General features: G+C 39.4%; 2 protein-coding genes across 3 annotated transcripts; one reads left to right on the plus strand and one right to left on the minus strand.

Annotated features, from left to right (window-relative positions):
• Positions 1-98: 98 nt before the first annotated feature.
• Positions 99-7,126, plus strand: LOC131783413 (ammonium transporter Rh type C). The gene is made up of 9 exons (XM_059100160.2): positions 99-412; positions 2,011-2,206; positions 2,947-3,242; positions 4,124-4,302; positions 4,722-4,859; positions 5,435-5,571; positions 5,841-6,022; positions 6,223-6,296; positions 6,828-7,126. The coding sequence occupies exons 1-9, from the start codon at positions 226-228 to the stop codon at positions 6,867-6,869; spliced, it is 1,431 nt and encodes a 476-aa protein (XP_058956143.2). The 5' UTR covers positions 99-225; the 3' UTR covers positions 6,870-7,126.
• Positions 7,127-8,660: 1,534 nt separating this feature from the next.
• Positions 8,661-20,089, minus strand: LOC131783405 (ammonium transporter Rh type B). Of its 2 annotated transcripts, none has more exons than XM_059100149.2 (9): positions 19,787-20,089; positions 13,283-13,478; positions 11,934-12,229; positions 11,540-11,718; positions 11,263-11,400; positions 11,013-11,149; positions 10,520-10,701; positions 9,852-9,925; positions 8,661-9,708 (listed from the first exon to the last, which is right to left on the minus strand). In XM_059100149.2, exons 1-9 carry the CDS (start codon positions 19,965-19,967, stop codon positions 9,634-9,636), a joined length of 1,458 nt encoding a protein of 485 aa, XP_058956132.1. In that variant the 5' UTR covers positions 19,968-20,089; the 3' UTR covers positions 8,661-9,633. The 2 variants fall into 2 exon arrangements, with proteins under 2 accessions (XP_058956132.1, XP_066015267.1); XM_066159170.1 differs by lacking the exon at positions 19,787-20,089 and adding an exon at positions 16,440-16,773.
• Positions 20,090-20,881: the final 792 nt, after the last annotated feature.

Consider the following 20,881-nt stretch of genomic DNA (forward strand, 5'->3'; position numbering starts at 1 on the left):
TCTAAAATGCCAGGAAGTATTGTAATATCCTGACAGTGCCCATCATATTTTTTCCTTTTCTGTAAGCGGCAAACAGAAAAGCAAACAAGTTTCGCTTTGCCTTACTTGTCCAGAAGCGCAGAGTACAAATTCTGTACCAGGCCTCTAGATTACTCGCACAAAAACTGGGCCATGTCTCTGATGCCCCTTGAGCCTTAGTACAGTTGAAGTCGCAAAGACCTGAAAATGGGTCTGAAATTTTCAGTAACCTGTGGGCTCTTCGAGCTGATGCTGTTGACCCTGTTTGCTGTTCTGGTTAAATATGGGGAGCGTGCTATGCCCCCATCGCGACGAATAAGCCAGGACGTAAACAAAAGCTCTGAAGTACACTTTCACACGGGTCCTGAGAATGATGTGCCGATTCTCTATCCTTGTAAGTGAAATGTGCATCGTTATCTCTCTAATACTTAGGATAAAGAGGAGCCGCATTGTACTGTTTGGTCCTTACCCTACAAAGTGACACAAATTTTTTTCACGAAATAAGTCGAACACGTTTTGTCCTCATGTTCCGTCACCCTTCAGTAAGTCAGTGTTTTTTTTTATCTCTCTAATACTTAGGATAAAGAGGAGCCGCATTGTACTGTTTGGTCCTTACCCTACAAAGTGACACAAATTTTTTTCACGAAATAAGTCGAACACGTTTTGTCCTCATGTTCCGTCACCCTTCAGTAAGTCAGTGTTTTTTTTTTTATGAAACAGTGAGGCCCAGCATAAAGTTCGCTATGGTTCAATGATAAAAAATAGGGGCGCGAAACGCGAAAGTCTGAAGTTCGATTCCTCAAGGGGACTCTGAAATTTTTCTTGGACCTACGCTAAAGACAAGACGAAAAAACATCCTTCTTTAATGTTAAAGGGCTGATAAGAATGAAAATTATTTACTTGAAATGGAATAACAAAATCATTCAGCTGAGATGAATTTAAGCTATCGACACTTGCGTTCTATTAGTCGGTTGGCTGACCTTAATTTTCAAAAAATTGCGCAAAGACCGTATAAACTTTAGCGTGAAAAGAGTTTTTGACGTTTTTAGATGAAACACATAGTTGGACAGTTTCTGTAGTAAACGATAGTCACTTGCTGGAACATGTAGTAAAATCACCGGTAGAAAGATTATTGTTACAATTTTCCTTTTGCCTTGTCATACAAATTTTTAAATTGTATTTAAGAGGACAAAAGAACCATGTCAGATTTTTCATTTTATTTTCAAAGCAAAATTGATCTATCATGATCTATCAGTAGCTTGAGTGCTTTCTTTTCTATTTACATGCCGGCTTTCACCGTCTCATTACTAATGTCCACTGCTTCGTGAAACCACGTTTTTCTGGTCGATCTGGGTCCCATGATCAACCCGCAAGAGTCTCATGATCACCAGTCAAAACCGCGAAAAGACTCGTATTTGTTACCATGATACTTACTCTTTTCTTGTGATCGATGTAAGGCACAGTTCCGTAACTTAGCGATATATTTTCCTTCCCAAGGGGACATAGAGGATATTACATCGCCGCGCGTGCAAGTGGATACAAATTGTATCTTCGAGTATTCGTAACACCTATCAACAAATAAACATGTAAACACCCTCGCCTCGCGCTCACTTTTACGCGCGCGAAGGCTCTTGCTTCCACACACAGCTCTTGTTCGGTTTGCTCCTGTGCGCGTGTGTTTATAATGGATACATGCTGGTGCAAAACCACGCGCACGTCTTAGCCTTTGACCTTTATTACTTCTCAATGAAAATTGGTTCAACTTTTTCCTTTTTTAATTCTTCTGCTTTAATCTGCTCCTTAATTTTAGTTTCGATTGAGGAGATAGATCAAACATTCGAGACAGCATTCGGTCATATTCGCAAACGTGTCGAAAGTCGTCAAAAATACACCGTTACACGTCATGTTTTCAACTGTTATCATGATTGTTTCGCTTTTCTTGCTGTCTCGCTTCATTTTTTTTTCTTACGTGTCTTCTGTTTCCTTCTACAGTCTTTCAGGATGTCAACGTTATCGTCTTTTTTGGCGTTGGTTTATTGATGACCTTCCTAAAGAAGTATGGTTATAGTGGTGTGGGATACAATTTCTTCATCGCTGCCCTCCTTTCCCAATGGGGTGCAATTGTAAATGGCTGTTTTAATCAGATTTACATCGATGGAAAAGACCACATTGAAATTGGTCTAAGAAGGTATGTATAGGTAATCAAATGATTTCTAGTGCAATTTAGAATAAATAGACACGAGTAAATTTTTTTCAAAGACTAAAAAAATTTACAAACGTTTATTTATTCCAAATTGCACGAGAATAGTCATATGATTACGTAATAACAATATACATGAAAAAATACGAGATAGCTTGTCATAATTATGTAAAAGCAAAGCGCGCACATCAAGTGCAAAAATAATTTATTCAAACCCTGCAAGTGACATGGTACTTTCGGTCAAAACAACCGCGTACGATCTAAGCAATGATATACAATGATATTTTCACATATTTAAGGCGTAAGAAAGTTCAAAGTCCGGCTAAACAGTTCAAGGAGTTGTTCAGTCTGGTTTGTTACTTCTTTGCACTGAATTAACCCTCTTCTGCATTGAATTACCTGAAAACTGCATTTATCTTAACCAATCAGAATTGATTAATTTTTTCATGTATTTTGTTAGTGCCAAAAAGATCCAAAAGTCGTATTTCACCGTTTATTCTCTATAAAGACTTTATTAGCAGGCTAAGTGCGAAATGAATATTTTTTCTTTTTCTTGCTGTGCCCTATAGAAAGTATTGAAATTAAGTTTACTAATCTACCCACCATGTTGTCTTGCATAATTAAAGGTATAAATGTGTGAGAGTGGAACAAATAGGCCGCAGCCCGTGCATAATTACGAATGCAACGATTTACTTCTTATGCTTTCGCTTCGTCTGATTTCAATGCAGTTTGATAAGCGCGGAGTATGCCGCCGTTACTGTCCTCATCAGCTTTGGAGTGGTCTTGGGAAAAGTGAGCCGCCTGCAACTACTTGTCATCGGTATCCTGGAAATATTATTCTATGCCATCAATAATTTGTTGGCAGTCAAATATCTGAAGTACTCCGACGCAGGAGGGTCTATATTCTTGCATGCGTTTGCGGCGTATTTCGGTTTAGCCTTGTCGTGGATACTTTACAATGAAAATTCTTTGGACAATTATAATGAAGGATCCAGTTACCATTCAGATATTTCTGCTATGATTGGTAAGATATAAAGGTATTATCCTGAAACAATTCTCTAGGTACTTGCTTAAATATGTCACAGCAGTCACACACACGACAAATTGAATCGTATTTGGCTCAGCTTACAGAGCAGCTGTTGTTTCTATGTGTTTTTTAAAAAGAAATAGCGCGGGAAATACGCGCGTAAGATGCACGGAGTGCGAGCAAATCAACCGCCAAACCCCTACTCGAGCCCAGTCCACATCCCCTCTTGTCTGAAACTGCAACAACTTACACTAGCACTTACCCCTGACTCGTCTCCAGTCATCTCCGAGGGAAGCGCTCAGGGGTGAATTAAGGAATAGCCACCTTACCTCCTCCTCCTTGTCGCCTGTCACAACGTCCCGTATCTATTTCTCTCGCGATTCTAAAGACCGAAAACAGACTGGAGATGAATCAACATTCGCCATTGCTTGAGTCAACTTTCGATCACTGACAGACATAAAAAGACCGCAAATGTCGTTTGCAATCCAATATCTGATCAAACCTCTAAGTTTTGTTACTATCTATGTTGGGTAATTTTGTAGTATCAACTGAGTTGATAACGTAAATTGGCCATCGTTAAGAGTTACATAGCTGACGTTTCGAGCGCTAGCTCTTTGCCAGAGCAAATGACGAAGGGCTATGCTAGAAACGTCAACTTTGAAACTCTTAATGGTGGCCAATTTACGTTATCAACTCAGTTGATACTACTTAATTACCCTGTTATACTCTCCCAACTCTCCCACCGATGCAACACCACAGTTTCTTTAGAAACTTACCCCCTTTATCCATTCTACAACATGCGCTTCAACTGGAAGGAGATTTTAACAAATATATTCGTTGCTGGTAAACCCGAAATCGTAAACTATGTTATATCTCAGGTACTCTATTCCTGTGGTTGCTCTGGCCCAGTTTCAACGCTGCGTTACTGCCTCCAGATTACGTCGCTCAACATCGCTCCATCATCAACACTTACTTCTCCTTAACTGCATCCTGTGTTGTGGTTTTTGTGCTGTCGCCTATCTTTCAGAGAAGTGGCGGTAAATGGAAAATAAGTATGGTGAGAAAAAAATTAGTCCTTTCGATTCTTAGAGCTCGCGACACGGTTGCGCCTAAAGCGGGAGGGAAGATTGGGTGATTAATATGACCTCCTGTCAGTCAACAAAAAGGGATAATTATATAAAAACTGAACGACAACAAACCAGTATGCTCGACCACTACGATGTTAGTTCAAGATCTTCCCTCCCGGGTGAGGCCTCAGACTATTCACAATTCTTGCAATATGATAAACAAATGCACCCACAAGTCATTCAAACTTTGGCAAGAAAAAATACGTTTGGAGAACCCTGATAATTTTAACTAGAGACTCGTTTAGTAAAATATGAAAAAATGGAGAAGATTCACTAAATAAATGGTTACAAAATTTGTAGCAGTGTACATATTTTGAAGTTTTAAAAGCAGCTGCTTTCTTTTTTTTAGGTTCACGTTCAAAACGCTAGTCTGGCCGGCGGCGTTGCCGTGGGAACAACATCTAACATGTTTTTGACACCTTTCGGAGCTCTTTTAATTGGTTGTTGCGCCGGAGCACTGAGCACTGTGGGATTTTCCTATTTGACAGTAAGCAAAATGAATGTGTTTGATTTTAGATAACACGTCTACTTACTTAGTGTAATCACAGCAGCCTATTTAAAACAACCTGAGATAAAACGCAATATCCCTTACTTTTTCCTTGTCATTTTAAGTTTTTTTCCTGAACATGTACAAGAAAGGTTACTTTCCGCAACCTCGAACCCAGGCTGCATCCAAAGGAATGGACTTGTGCTGACATAACACTGTGATTTTACCCTGGTTAATAATAACCTCCCTTTTCTTGAACCACACCTGGGGATCTTTAAGGGAAGGTTGAAACGATTATTTACCGGCCTGGAGGTCCGCACGGTGAAAAACTGTGAACAAAGTCTGAGAAATGCTCCCTGAGGCCACACGTCAGGGGCAACAACAAAGTCCACGCTAAGTGTGCAGTATTTGTTACCATGACCTGTCAGAGAATGAATCAAAAGGCTGTACTCTATAAAGTTTCTTTCTTGTGAAACTAAAGCAATCAAGAGGTGTTTTAATGAAATGTTGAATGCAAAATCTTGTCAACATATAAAAGCTAATCTTTCTATTTTCAACTCTTACCTCATCCGTAGTCATTCTTAGCCAAGTCTCTCAAAATCCATGACACATGCGGTGTGCACAACTTGCATGGAATTCCGGGAATTTTCGGTGGCATTGCGGGCGCAATTATTACTGCGCTTGCACAAGTTGACTCATACGGATACGAAGGGTTTGTAGTTTCCTCTCTTTTGCAACAGATTTTGTATACATTGCCACTCAGAAAACCAAACCTAACGTGACAAAGCAGCCAATCTGAACGAAGAGAAATATCACACACGAGCCAATGAGAACTCGATATACAAACATATCCTGAGCGCGGGAAAACGCGGGTGACCATGTCGTGAATGGTTAAGTTTTCCATCTTCTTGGCTGAGTGGGTGAAGAGTGTTTTTTCATTCTATTCCGCACTACTCTCGACACGTTCTCTTTTATTTTCAGTCTATTCAGTGTGTGGGGTGCGCGAGCTCCGAAGATGAACTCAATTGAATACTGGGAGCTGAAGAATATGAGTGTGAAGTTTGATGTGGGAGATGAACGATCAGCCTTTGTTCAGGCTGGTTACCAGGTCGCTGGTATTATGGTTACTTTAGCCATCTCTATCTTTGGAGGAATTGTGACTGGTAAAAATTTTTTAGTGATATCAGTTTTATCGAAAAACAGAAACGAAGCAATACGGTGGGTGACTGAAAAGCTGTACCAACATGCTTCAACAAGTCTCAGTTACTCCGAAAGTTGCCATTAGAGATTAAAATTGATTTCCTAAAAGCGACTCTCATTATGAAATAGACTCGACATATTGAAACTGGTTTTCTCTATTTAGGTTTGATTGTTAAAAGAGAGATCTTTGATCCACCAGCTGAAGAACAACTGTTCGATGATGAGGATTTTTGGGTGGTGAGTGTGTATTGAGGCTTGATAACTGTTGAAATTCGGTACTAATCACTTATGTGTAACAAGGGTCTAAAATACACGAGAGGGAATGAGACCGATACTCGACCCAAGCCTCTTTTTTGTGCGCTTTGTGTTTTATACACATGGGCGAGAACTAGACACCACGAAATTTGCAAGGCTCTGTATTATAATTAACACTCATTGACCGATGTGGAGGTGAATGATGGTGGGTATGTAGCAAGTTGCAATGCGGCGAGATAAATATCCACCACTTTCACCAACACTGAGGTGAATAATTGTGTTAGCAGATACCAGACAGAAACAAAAAAAAATAGTTTATATTGCCAATATACCAAAAAATGGATAGAAATTTAATTGTCGACGCGCGATTTTGTCTCTTTGGCTACTCGGAGGTGAATAGTTCTTATCAATCACTTCCGAATCAGCGCGTACGAAAAGAACTATTCACCTTTGAGGTACAGTATATACTAATTATTCATTCTTAACATTAGCATTTGTTTCTTTTTCTGACAGCTCCCACAGAAACATATTGAGGGATACGAAAACATTGATTGAATCAAGATGAGCCGGCTGTAACTCTTACTCTGGGGCGCTTTGCCTATCAATATTCATTAGTTACATTGATTTAGTGTAACTAGACAATTACTATTTGAATTTTTTATCTTGTGTATTACAATTTGATTTTTGTAGTTTTGACTTCCCTTATGTAAGACCATCAAGAACATGTTAACATGTCTAACTGTTAAGTTTTCCTTTTTTTCAGAATCTTTCGAACGTCAATAAGAGTGTTTGCTATGGAGCTTTGTGAAATACAGTGCTATCTTTTCTGTTTCAGTGCTGTCTCTCTGCTGTTTAGCTGCAAAATCATGCGTATATTTAGAAGGCCCATTTATGATACATTTAGATAGCGCATTCTCTATATTAGTAAATATACTCTGATGCACTTTAAAACATTTTGCGGAGGACTTTGGCCAGACTGCCTTAGGAGGTTTACAATTTTAGAAAGGAAATTTTGCAGGTGCCCCCAATTTAGTAATTTTTGGATACAAACCCAGACCAAACACCAAAAGTTACGTTCCCTACTCTTTGCGAGAAGAGATTGGGTTCTTTTACGTTCCCACTTTGATCTTATCCTGCCAATCCTTTAGTTGGCCTTTTCCTGTAAAGGGGCTAAGTCTAAGAATGAGAAATGGTTGGGGAGAAGAAGGGGATAAGTCGTTGATAAAACTTGCATCGTGTGACATATGAATTGATGACAACAGTAGTGTACATTGTGTGGCAATTGTATTCCATCTGATCTCATGGCTAACACTCGTGCACCGTATATGTCTGAGGCTAAAACATACGTCGCCTTATAAGGATAGGAATACGGTTGTGGACCCTAATTTATATATATTCACTGACTCTTTTCTGGACTTATTGTGTTCTGACCAAGCCAACCCAAACATCCTGTCAATACGTCAAATCCAGCTTGATGGGTCGATCAACTCGAACCTCAAACCCTTTACTCTCTAACATCAGTCTGCATAATCTCCATACTACTCCTTAGACTTTTTCTTAGGATTCTGACAAGGAGAATTTGTTCAAAAATCAAGAGCTTCTTTAGTTGGTGATCATCTCTTTTATTCTCATAACCTTCATGTTTGATTCAGGGGAGTTATTACAAGGAGAAATTAGATTTTAGTCACTCTTAGGGGTGAAAGGGTTAACTTCCCCCCCTGGGTAAACTCGTGCATTTGAACATTTGAAGATTGGTTTGTTCAAATTCCCGCCCCCATGGGGTAAAAATTGTGTCCAAATGTCTCACCCAATTTTTTCGTAAAAGGCAAAAACAGCGACCGTGACTTTCATTGACCAAGCTTTAAACTAGGGCCTAAACCTTGTTGGCATTCTTCTAAGCCATTCTTTTGTGAAAGTGAAGTCTTTACCTTTAAACACCTCCATATTTAAAGATGTAACACTTGCATTCCGTACAAATTCCCCACTTTATCCAAGCAAGATTTAAATAATTCTCCACCCTTGGTGCACGGACGACAGTCTAATAGCCGTGGATTGCCTGGGGGGGGGGTGGTGTTTAAGCTTCGAATTAATCAGCCCTTGATTTTCTATAACCAAAAATCGCTTTTGTGGAATCAATGTTATGAAGTTTCCAAAAATTACTCAAACTAAATCTACTATTATTATAAGAAAAACCCAGATATATCAATCTATTATTTCCCTTGTCCACGCTTAATAGGCCACGCTCTTTTTAAAATATTTATTTTATAACGTGATCTAATATATCAACCAAAATGTTAAACGTGTGATAAAAAGTTCAACTACGGTAAAAAAGGGAGGAAACGCGCCCACTGATACAAAGAGCTTTATTCAAAAACACTAGCTTATGTCGTTTTCCAAACAAATCATCGAAGACATCACCCCTTTACACCCTAATATCAGTATGCATATTCTCCCTACTGTTCTCTATACATTTCCTTTGGTGCTTACAAGGAGAATTTGATTAAAAATCAAAGCTTCCTAGGTTGGCGATTTTTTCCTTATTCTCATAATCTTAACGAATGATTCGAAAGCATTACTGTAAAGAAAAATTAGAAGCTGATCGCTCTTGAGTTTTAAAGGGTAAAAGGGAAAACTATACGAATTTACTATCAATAACACATTGTTGAAAAATTACTTTCTAACATCTCCTAATTTTTTCTATGAACATCAGCGTAAAAGCTACGTAAAATTAAAAAAAAGATGCCAGATCAGATTTCACCTATCAGATGACTGCCGAATTACTGCAGATTTTTTTCTGACCGTGTTAAATCATAGCAATTTTTTTTTCTCTTCCCAATTCCAGAGAGCTCTGGCATAAAAATTACGTTATAACATAGCTAGTAAATCTGTCTAATCAAATTAAATTGCGTGAGCGTGCTTCATATTCCTAGTGTGCACACTTATGACGTCAGCAAACATATCCCTCAAGAAAAAAATTTTCCATCGGGTTGAAAATGTTATAAAACAATTGGTTCATACGTCAGCTGTGCGTTCATCGAGATATAAAGCACTTGGGAAGTTTGGAGAGCACTCAAGAAGCTAGGGTTGCATCTTTCGTGTTCTCCAAACTTCCCGCGTGCTTCATATCTCGATGAACGCACGCTGACGTATGAACCAATTGTTAATTGTTAACAAGACTTGTAAATCACTAGCATGTTTCCTAACAAAGTTTAAAACTTAGTTATCGATTTATCAGACGTAGTATAAAAACCTATCAGTTATTTATGTCAAAGAAAATAATACAGCGACTGAAGGGGCTTTCATTTCAGTAGTTAGAAGCCTACAGTTTATCCTCCTTCTCATGGGTGAAACCGTCCCCTGTCTCCACATCTTCGCTTGCCTCTTCAGTGGGGACCTAACACAGAAGGCAAGGAAAATATTTCAATGTTCAGTTACTGAAAATGTACATTATGGGTACACTGTCCGCGGAACAAGGGCGAGATGTAAACCTCGTTAGGAGGGATGTAAAGGGTTAATAGCCACTGAAAAATATCTTACCTCCCAGAAATCATCATCATCATACATCTGTTCTTGAGAGGGTGGATCAAAGATTTTCCACCTCACAATAAAACCTGCGTGAAAAGACCAGTACACACACAAAAAAATTAAAAGCCTTTTCCCTTTAAGAGGTTTCAGTTAGATTTAAAGTTATTCAGATATCAAATCTAATTTTTACAACTGATTATATAAGCGCATGATAAAAATTAATCCTTCAACTTGAAAATGTCCGTTGAGCGGTCGAAACCTCGTTGCTTTTTAACGTTAATTTTTATAATCATATCATAATCAAGAGACAAAAAACCTACAGTTCTTATGTCTGCACTCTGTATTCTCGAAATATCAATGAGATTGAAACGCTTGCTGACCGTAGCCTCATCAATTTTTTTTAAAGTTATTTTTTCTTAACGTTATTAAACTACGAGCGTTTCCTCCTCGATGAAGTCCGTCTCGCGAGCCAAAACTCAGTGAGGAAGGAATTAATGTTAGTTTTTTTTCACTTATTTTTTCCTGACTAAATGTTAAAAAAAAAAAAAACAACAACATCTTAAATTTCATTCTGTTGGGAGAAAATTCACTCGGGTATTTTCACTCTTTTCTGTGCTTGATTTCAGCGTGATTCTTAACCTTTGATTGCGTGTGTTAGGAAATAAAGCAATTCTCGTTACCAGTCACAATTCCTCCAATGATGGCAATTCCAAGAGCGACGGCTAAACCGGCGATCTGGTAACCAGCCTGAGCTTTGGCTGAGCGGCCATCTCCTGCATCAAACGGCACGCCCATCTTGACAAGGTCATAGTACTCAGTAGTATTTATCTTTGGAGCACGCGCACCCCACAGATTGAACAGGCTGAGAAATATCAAGACACAAAACAGACAATCACAAATAAAGAACGAACAGGGGTGAGGATAGAAATTCACACGATTTGCAAATTCAGGTTGAAGTTTCAAAGATGTACAAGTCCTTCAAATGTTCTCGACAAAATACACAGTGCTTGTTGAAAGGTTCGGCATAATTCTCGGTATTACTATTGGGATACTATAACACAGGAAAATTAAACGCCTTGGCGGGCAAAATGAAGCCATTCGTTCACGTTCAACGATCGACTGCTATGTCAGATTTTAGGAAATCGTCTCAACGATATAAAAAATTTGACGTACCCATCGTATCCGTATTTGTTAACATCGGCATGCGCAGCAGCAACGGCGCCCGCGATGCCACCAAGAATTCCCGGCATTCCGTGCAAGTTGTGTACACCACACGTGTCATGGGTCTTGGTGTATTTCGTCAAGAATGGCTGCAGAAGAGACGCACGTCGATGTGAAGTAAAACTTACCACTCCAAAATCGAAATCGATGCTACGATTTTTGTTTTCTATACTAAGACATGACATGAATTATCAATACTTACTGTCAGGTATGCGTATCCCACAGTGCTCAGTGCTCCGGCAGAGCAACCAATCAAAAGAGCCCCCCACGGACTGATTGACATATTCGACGCTGTTCCCACGGCAACACCACCGGCGAGAGTGGCATTCTGAACGTGAACCTACAGACAAGAAAGAAATAATTTCTGAACATTTGGCCTTCACTATCTGATGTTCATCACAATTCTCCCACTTTCTTGTACAAGACGTTGTATAGAAATGGTGGAGAGATTTCAGGTTAAAAAAGTCATTATCTCTCACCATGCTCAATCTCCATTTGGTTCCTTCTCTCTGGAAAAGTGGCGACAGCGCGAATGTGGTCACACAAGCAGCAGCCAATGAGAAGTATGTGTTAATGACGGAGCGGTGTTGTGCAACGTAATCAGGAGCCACTAAGGCAGCGTTGAAACTGGGCCAGTACATCCAAAGGAAAACAGTACCTAAAATGTCACAAAATGTTAATTCTTCCATTATCAACATCTTGACAGTCCCTCTTTATCAAAGAGAGTTGTTTGGAAAAATGTAGTCTAAAGAGCAACTTAGCGAAACTTCTTTTTCCGAGGTAGGGGGGCTTAAAAACGTTATTAGAGACCAACACAGCCAGTTGGTTAAAATATTTAAGCTGGTAAAATGGAAAAGCACTACAAATATTTACCAATCATAGCAAAGAGATCAGAATGATACACGGATGCTTCCTTAGGACTGTCCAAGACCTTTTTGTCATGTAACATCCGGGACAGGGCCAGCCCGAAGTACGCCCCAAAACTGTGAATGATTATGGACCCTCCAGCATCAGAGTACTTCAGGAACTCAATGGCGATCAGTTCGTTGATGGCGTAGAATACTACTTCCAGGATGCCGATGACCAGCAGTTGCAGGCGGCTCACTTTACCCAGGACCGCTCCGTAAGTGATGAGGACTGTGGCAGCGGCGAACTCTGATGTAACCAAACTATATTCAGATGCGAGGAAAAGAAGGTTATTACAGACACACTACAATTTCTATGCCTTTTTCTGCGTTTTCTGGCGAGCATTTCTTTAGATACTAGCAAACAGAACCTGGTGTTGCTTCAGTTCATATCCCGTGGTTTGATGTTATTCTTTTTTCTTATAACCTTTCTGCATGAAAAAGAAAGTAGTGTTGTAAGGAGAATTTATTCATTGGTCACACCTGGGAGCGAAAGTGTCGAGAAGGGTGCAAGGATTGATAAAGCGCAACTTTCGAACTAAGGACAAGCGCGTGTTTGCTTGGCTTCCTGGGTAATCAACCTTGGCGAGCTCCACCTACTCGTGGTGCACCCAGGGTAGGCCAGTCACGTGACTAGGCTGTTACAGAGGGAGCTCTGGCTTAGCGCACATTTCGATCAAGAGTCGTTAAACCGAAACAAAAGTAACCACAACGGCCTATCAGGACCCCAATGAGAAGACGAAGAAAAACAAGCAATTTGGCTGAAGCGCGGGAAAACGCCAGTTACCAGTCGTGATTGGTTTAAGTTTTGCATCTGATTGGCTGAGAAGATGGCGTGAATTTCTAGACCAATAACAGAGCGAAAAAAAGCAAAATCAAGCAAATATCCGGGTACTTTCGAAATTTAGGTGGAAATTGTTCCAAAGAGAGAAGGGTTAATTCTCCGACCTCCTCCACGATCCTTCACTGGTGTCCAGTGGTAACAAAGAAGACCACTATGAGTCACAACTCCTACATTTCATTAAACTGAAGGGGAAGGTAGAATTTCCTTTACAGTATTAACTCTTTCACTCCCAGGAGTGACCAAAAATGGAATTTCTGTTTACATTATCAATAAACTTTTGAACAGAAGGGTGAGGAGAAGGAAAAGGTATATCGACTTAGGGATACCGTTGGCTCCAAAACAAAATTTTCAGAGCTGAAATTACAAAAAATGCTTTGTAAGATGATGCCGAAAATTTTGATCTGGAGAGTGAAAAGCTACGTAAAATTTCAATATTTACTGCATAGTCGAATCAGGAAAAATCATTTACATACGTTTGTATGCTGAGCTCGATGTGTTCGTGTCCTTCGCCGTAAATCTGATTTAAACCTCCAGTTACAATTGTACCCCACTGAGTGACAAGAGCAGCGATAAAAAAGTTGTATCCTACGGCACCATAACCATACTTCTTCAGGAAGGTCATCAGAAAACCGAAACCGATGTAGATCATAACATGGACATCTTGGAACACTGTGGAAGAAACGGAGAGGAGTTGAGCATATCTCGGTCTATTTGGCAAGAGTAAATGAAACCAAGCCGGTCATTCCAACATCAGTATGCATATTCTCCCTACTTTCCTCTATAAATTTCTCATGGTGTTGACGAGGAGAATTTGTTTTACCTTAAGTTGGTGATCATTTCCTTTATTCTCATAACCTTAATGGTTATTTCAGGGGTGATAAAGGATAGAGAAGTTAGATGCTCGTCACTCCTAGGAATTTGAGAGCAGTGATCATTACTTGCTTAAAAATTTTAACCCCTCTTCGTCCCCACATCAGTCTATTTATGCGTCATACTGTCTTCTATAAATTTTCTCCGATACTGTGAAGGTGAATTTACAAAACGGTCGTTCTTGATCAAAGGAAAGCGACTCAGAGCAATGCGCGCGATGTATAAAAGTGCACGCGTTAATTCACCTTGCGCCTGGCTCTTCAGCGAACAAAAGATTGTTGAACAAAAAAAAAAAGGAATCACCTATTGGGAAAGTATACAACTGGAACATTTACTTCCGGGTCGGAATGGGGTGAAGTGATATATAGTGATATCGGCTCCTTTTCGTTGATGTGAAGGCATCTCATGTTGTCCATAATACACGAGCATGGAAAAGCAGGCGATTAGTGTTTTGCACTCCGTTGACAGCTGTAATTAACTTTGAGTTACGATATTTTTTTTATTGTTTTTATTAGCAATAAAGCCGGACACTCAAGATTATCATTCCTTCCTAAAATTAAACAAATCCGATTTCAGCTCACTCGTGGGACTAGCGTGATTAGGGAAATTGAAAGATCAGTAAGAAGGAATCATATTATTGAAAACAGTGTTTTATATATTTTCTTCGAATAAGATAGGAAAATAGCCGTGTCATAAACGGGCTTACGCTTCACAGAATTTTGACTTCACATTTAGCTTGCTGTCGCGAGATCTGAAATTGTGACATTTAAGTACTTCGAAACAATTGGTAGATTCCGTAGAGATTATTTTCCAGGCGTGCCTTCAACCCAAGTAGTACCCCAACCCGTGGTGCGAAACAATAAGAATGAACTAAAATATGCGTGCAGCAACGTAAATTTTCATCGTTCGTCGGCATTTTATGATTTGCGTAATTACGTTTCTGAGGGAATCTCCCATGAACTCTCGGAAAAACCGAGAACTCTTTCGGTAACTTTGTAAACCCGATAACGAGAATTCTTGGAAACCGAGTTTTCTCGGTTCATGTGAAAATCTCTTGAATTCTTGTAATATACTTAAAAACTATACTTTCACGAAAACTTTTTTGAAATGACCGTCACCTGATATCGACGTCACCCGAGAATCAGAGTGATAACCGCGAGCTTTGTACGTGGATCGGAGTGTACCGTTGTATTTTTGCTCGGATCATGAGAATCCCCCAAGTCTGCCGAATCAATTGAGCGTTCCTCAAAAATGCAGTACACTTTGAACTGTATTATGTTTAAACTATGCCCTGTCATGTACTTTGACACTTGCAGTGTGCTTTAACACCCTTGGTGTACTGATACATCCATAGCTACGGCGTGCCTCTTTACATTTGTGGAGTCGAAAATGTAGTCCAAATTTGTATATAATATTTTGTTTCGTTTCCTGCTTTATTTCTTATTCACCACTGGTAGGTTTATTTGTTAAGACGTCCAACTTCGTTAGAAACTTAGTTTTCGTGTTAAAGAACACAATTTCGCTGATTGTGTGGCCTGCAAACTAACTCGCGGAGGAGGGTATTGAAAAAAGTTTCGTGCGCGAAGTGTAACGATCGAACGTCACGCACGCTTCGCGCAACACGAACGAGGGGCTTGAGTTAGGCCTCTCATTTGAAAAAAAAGCCACCATCCTAGGGAACCGTTAGAAACATTTTTGGTATGAAGAAACCTTTCGGGCTTAGTGAGATAGCTACAGGGGTTTCATCATTGTTAATATTTGCGTTATTTTAGAACCATAGCATATTTTAATATACCTCTTTGAAACTGTCAAATGGTGATATTGCGACCTAATAATAATTTTTTACTCTCTGCCGGGCGAACCTAAGAAAACACAGGTGCGAAAATTGAGACATCTTGCTTTCGTTACAGTGACGAGATCCTTGAAACCACAAATATTAGGTGTGACCTTCGCATTGCAAAAAAAATTATGCATCGTTGATGGAATATTATGTTGTGTATTTAAAGGAAGTCCTAACTTATTGGGCGCGATTGCAACACTCGATCATAAGATTTCCACCTGAGGACAAATGTGTGACGCCTGCACTTGTCCGATTTGGAAGTCGCTTCTAATTTTCCTCACTTAAACATGCTTAAGACGGTAAAACGTTGCGAAACAGCTCATTTATTAGCATTTAAGCGATGTGCGACGAGTCGAAAATCTATTGTCACCGAAAAGTGAATTCACTTTTTAACAAAAGAACTCTTTGTGACAAAGGACCTCGTGTCCTGTGTGACGTAAACATAATATTGTATAACATTAAGAAAACACGTGTCTTGGAATCATCTTATAACTGTAATATTTTCTTCAATGATAGTTTTCTGATGTTTTTCGCATAAGTTTCCCTCACATACCACCCGAATCAAATGTTGCTGCAAAAAGTTTCATAGTTACAGAAACTGAGCGCTCCGATGACTTTTAAGATGCATCGCTGCGTTTGACTTGATTAGGATTCAGTTCAGTTCCGCTTCAAATAATTCAAGGTCGTTTCAAAACAAATCACTCAAATCACTGCGTCCTACGAGCTATCGCTTTACGAAATTACGCTTTGTAACGTTTTAAATGTTCTTTTGCAATCCGTGTATAAAATATCTTCATAGAAGCGCACGTGCGATTTGTACCTGACCAACTATAAAGCTTAAAGTTATCAATAACAGCCTCTTAGGTCTATCGAAGACATCTCCAATAAATATGACCATATGAAAACTTATAAGATCTTACTTGGGTAATAAACCGAGATATCATTCGGTGACGGTGGTTCTTGCCGTTTCTGCCCTGCCACAGTCTTATTACTTCCAGTAGCTTTGGTTTGTTCAGACACAGGTTTAGGCGGGAGGGAGTGGTCGCCGTAATCAACAAGAACTGAAAAGACGGCGATCAGAACAAGTTGAAATACCATTGTAACAAGTGTAAACTTCACCGCTGTTCCATTACGGCGAGTTCGCTTTTGCGAGGGACTGCTCACTTGTAGCGGTTGTCGCTGCGAGGAATCTAATGTATCGTCCATCTTGGAGTGCCAGTCACAATAACTATTATTATGAACTCTCAACTCACTTGAAAATATCGTTACTTCGACTAAGGAGCACGTGACGTCCTTATTAAGAAGATGTAACGCTTTCTTCAGTGCCGCGGGTGAATTGTATCTGTTTCCGGGTAATGATAACAAATTCTCGCCGTCTTCAAGTAGCTGATGTCAAATCTGCCGTTGCTTATGGAAAGAAATGCTTAATTCCTCAAAAATAAGGCTAGAATTCAAAGTGTCGATCAATGGTGATGGCTCTCTTAACTTGTTGCCCTTCTGCCGCATCTCAATTGTCTCGATTCCTTGGTTATTGACTAACTAGCGGCAACTTTACAACCATATATAATTTCGTGAGTTACATAAAACCTCCTATGCGATTTTTGACCCGAGTGGATTCAATACTCCATTCTACTCCATGTCCTCGATGTAAATAAGGTCTAACAGTCTTCTTGAAAGGGTAAATATTTTGATTGGACTTGACACTCAGTGCATGTTGCGACTCATTCTCAGGGAAACTTTCGCCAACAGATTTCAAGACCTTAATTATTTTAGTCGCCCATTTTAAATCCTTGCTATTGCTTGGTTAATCCAAAAGGTTTTTTCGAAAGTAGGAATGCGACAGAAAGTAGAAGACTGGGTTTTGAGGTGGAACTCGGTGATGAAAATAATACACGCGCGATACGCCCTCCACTCTTCCACTACACGCCCGCAACACGCCGAGTGTAATCAATCGCACAGGCTGGCTGGTTGGCAAATGCGTTTCACTTAAGTGCCACAATTCAAGAGTAAATCAAAGGGATATATAATTTTTTTTTTCATGTACTTGATGCGCTAAAAAACGACATCGAAAACGTAGGTTTTTCCAACTTCAGATATATTACATTTTATCTGAAGATCTTATCAATACAAGTACTACTCATCGTCGGTGGGGTCAAAAACGATGAGATATTTTGCCAAGGAATTTGGAATAATAGGCTCACTTCAGTGATAATCAAGTTAGATTGGCTGTTAAAACATTGTCATAGGGATAAGCCGTTGATATAGCCCCCCTTTGTGCGAAGGCGAGTTGAAAACGTACACTGAATTCTCAATAAAACCAAATGTGTATTCTTGTTGAGCAATTTGTAGGGTTGTTGTTGAGTTCCGTTTTTTTTTTTTTTCTTTTTTTCAATAATAGATGTGAGACTGAGAAACATCCTTTTCAATTACTTTTTTTATTCCATTTGTATCATGTTTTATGATAGCTATTCCTAACCTAGCATGAAATGTAAAGCTTCGCGAAGTTCAAAAAAATTCATTTTCCCTTGGTATAATTTCAACGATATTCGATTACTAGTCCGTGTTGTTGACATAAAAAGGCATGAAACAGAGGACAATAAAAGATGGCAAGTTTTATAACTATGAGGCTCTTAATGAGAAACACATGGCTTTATAATATGGCCTTATTCTGATATATAAAGCATGTGTGCGTTTAAAACAAATTTCAAATATTCAGTACTAAACAGCTTGTGGGAATCTCCAAGTAACCTAACGCGGAAAGCTGAGCACACTACAATAATGTAAAATATTATTTTATACCCGAAGGCCATTTGTTTGTTTTTTTCGATGGATTTGAAACCCTATACCTTTTCATGTTGCCGAACCGGCCCTTACGTTCGATCTTTCAACAGCTTATTCGTAATTTTGAAAGCAGCTATTTTAGGTAAAAAAAAATTGGTAAACATTACGATGTACTCCGAAACCTCCTAGAATCGGATTACTACGCGCTGTTGTTATGAGGCTGGAAGGAAAGTGGGCGCTGTCCCATCTCAGGGCGTTTAAGGGACTTTTAAAATGCAATCAGTCTTTCGCTGTTACAACCTTAATTTTTTTTTTCTGAGGAGCGATAGAAATCTAAAGGCGGGGTTTGATGGCAAACAAGCACAAGCCGAAACAGAAGGGGCTATGTCGAAACATATTCAGTTCGCCATCCAATTCAATTGTCAGTCGATTGTGGCAAGAAATTCGATTAGAAAGTACTTATGATATAAACAGAAATGTAGTTTATTCACATTCATAGAAGTCAAGCGGAACATGCTACTAAAACAAATTACTTTCGTTGCCAACATTGTTATTCTCTCTCCTGTCATGGCTCCAAAAAACTGTGCGCTTTTACCTGTCTAAATCAAAAAACACCATTGATCGCTCACGAGTGACGCACGCCTCGATATCACGAGGGCCTCACTAAAGCGCTAAAATTTCTATCTCTGATCGATACGTAATTCGCCTTTCCTTTCCTTTTGAGGTTATTCTAAAACTGTACTGCTTGCCAAATATTTCAAGTGGCAGATCTCGTATTCAACGTTATTTGCAATCTGACCTTAAGGTTTCGCCAAAAGGTTTCCGTTTTCTCTGTTGGTTTCCGTTTTCAGACCAATGACTTGATAAGTCTATCAAACCATACTTCTCTGGGTACGTGACCAAGAAAAAACTAAAGGAAACCACATGGAAAATTCAGGAAATTCCATCATGTTAATTTTCTCCAACTTGTTGCACAGCAGGATCTATAGATTTGACGGTTTTCTGGAGCAATTTAAAAGAAAATATTTTTCTATTTTGCTAACAGCATGAAAAACGCGCCAGTATGCAATTTTTCCTATTTTTGGATATCTTTTTTCAAAGGGTATCCCGCAGACATGAAGAGGAATCAATGCTTAATTGATTAACGCCCTATGAATAACTTGTGCCGAGCTACAACACACCCATTTCAATATAATCAAAATCCGCTGCAACTTTTTCAGGCGCGTGACAAACTTTTAAGATGGACAAGTCGCTCAGTTTTACTCAATGTATCCCCCCAAAATAAGCTGAAAAAAAGGGAATGCAAGTTCTAAAACAGACTCGTGGAAAATAAATTAGCTTCCCAAGGATTTTTTATGGTCTGTCTGGCCGAAGACAGACCTTCCTCGCGGTTTTTGCCCAATACATTAGATCTAAAATATAATGGCGATAGTAATAATCTACCTCTAAAACTGCTGTCACATAAAAAATTAAAGAAAACCCTTACTTGAATAGTACACAGTTACATCGTTTACGGCGAGCGTCTCAGAGGAATTCACAACTGATCCGGCGGAACCTTTTCGTTTGTGCGGTGGAGAAGCGTGTTGGCCGTAATCAACCAGGACGGAAAACAAAATCACTAGCAGCACTTGGAAAATGCCACAGATTATGGAGAATTTGAAGCCCATTTTTAGGATTTTTTTTCAGTTTCTCGCACTCAACTCCTCGACGGTTGCGATGCCACAGTCTCAGTGGCGTGCTCTTACTGACGGAGCGGATGAATGTGCGAGCGTGCAATTTATACGCACGCTTCGCGCCACTGTGCTAACAACAAAGAAACATGAAACTTGCAATATGAACCTTCCCCTATTGCAAGGAATCATTATGTGATTGGATATGATCCACGTGAGCAGAGTTCATATGCCACATCAGGTCACATCACGCGAAAAATAACGATAAAAATTTTACAAGGGCTTTCTTTAGCCGGTCGAACTTTAAACCCTACAACGCCCCACTGTCACCAAATAGGCTCATTTCAGGGAAAACAATCAAACAACATTTATTGACAGCCATCATCTTTGTGAGACAGAAATGAACATGAATATTGCGTCTAGGTATTGATTTGCAATCAATAATCCAAATTGTTGTCAAATGTTGATCAATGATCTTCACTGCCACTTCAACCGTGTAAAATTATGATCGCTTAAAAATTTTCATCGGTCGAGACCTTTCCATCGATTGAGACGTTTCGTCATCGACTCAGGATTCGTTATTGATATCCAAAAACAATCTGTTGGGCAAAGAAAAGATTCGGCCAGTTCCCCGCTGTTGGAATGACATTGAACATTGTGGAAAAAGCGCGAAAGCGGAGAAACAGCTGCTAATCATATAAAAATAAACAAAAAAAAAGTTTGTTAAGCGGCGCGTAAAATTAAAAAAATGCAAAAACATTTCCGTGGCGTAAGGATAAAAAAGTGATAAAAACGGAAAGTGCATGGATGAGTAAAGGAGACTTATTCATGGCGGCCACCCTTGAGAGTAAGAGGAAACCAAATTCTTTTGGAGAAAAAAAATGCAGAATATTTACACACTAATAAAGAAA

This window comes from Pocillopora verrucosa, chromosome 12 (genome assembly GCF_036669915.1).
Source record: "Pocillopora verrucosa isolate sample1 chromosome 12, ASM3666991v2, whole genome shotgun sequence".
Taxonomy (NCBI): Eukaryota; Metazoa; Cnidaria; class Anthozoa; order Scleractinia; family Pocilloporidae; genus Pocillopora; species Pocillopora verrucosa.

Coding starts and splice junctions, on each gene's coding strand:
- LOC131783413 (XM_059100160.2), top strand. CDS start 226: ATGGGTCTGAAATTTTCAGTAACCTGTGGGCTCTTCGAGCTGATGCTG. Junction 4,860..5,434: donor TGGGATTTTCCTATTTGACA/GTAAGCAAAATG, acceptor CCTCATCCGTAG/TCATTCTTAGCCAAGTCTCT. Junction 6,297..6,827: donor ATGATGAGGATTTTTGGGTG/GTGAGTGTGTAT, acceptor TTTTTCTGACAG/CTCCCACAGAAACATATTGA.
- LOC131783405 (XM_066159170.1), bottom strand. CDS start 16,725: ATGGACGATACATTAGATTCCTCGCAGCGACAACCGCTACAAGTGAGC. Junction 9,926..10,519: donor CATTGGAGGAATTGTGACTG/GTAACGAGAATT, acceptor CTTTTCACGCAG/GTTTTATTGTGAGGTGGAAA. Junction 9,709..9,851: donor ATGATGATGATTTCTGGGAG/GTAAGATATTTT, acceptor CTTCTGTGTTAG/GTCCCCACTGAAGAGGCAAG.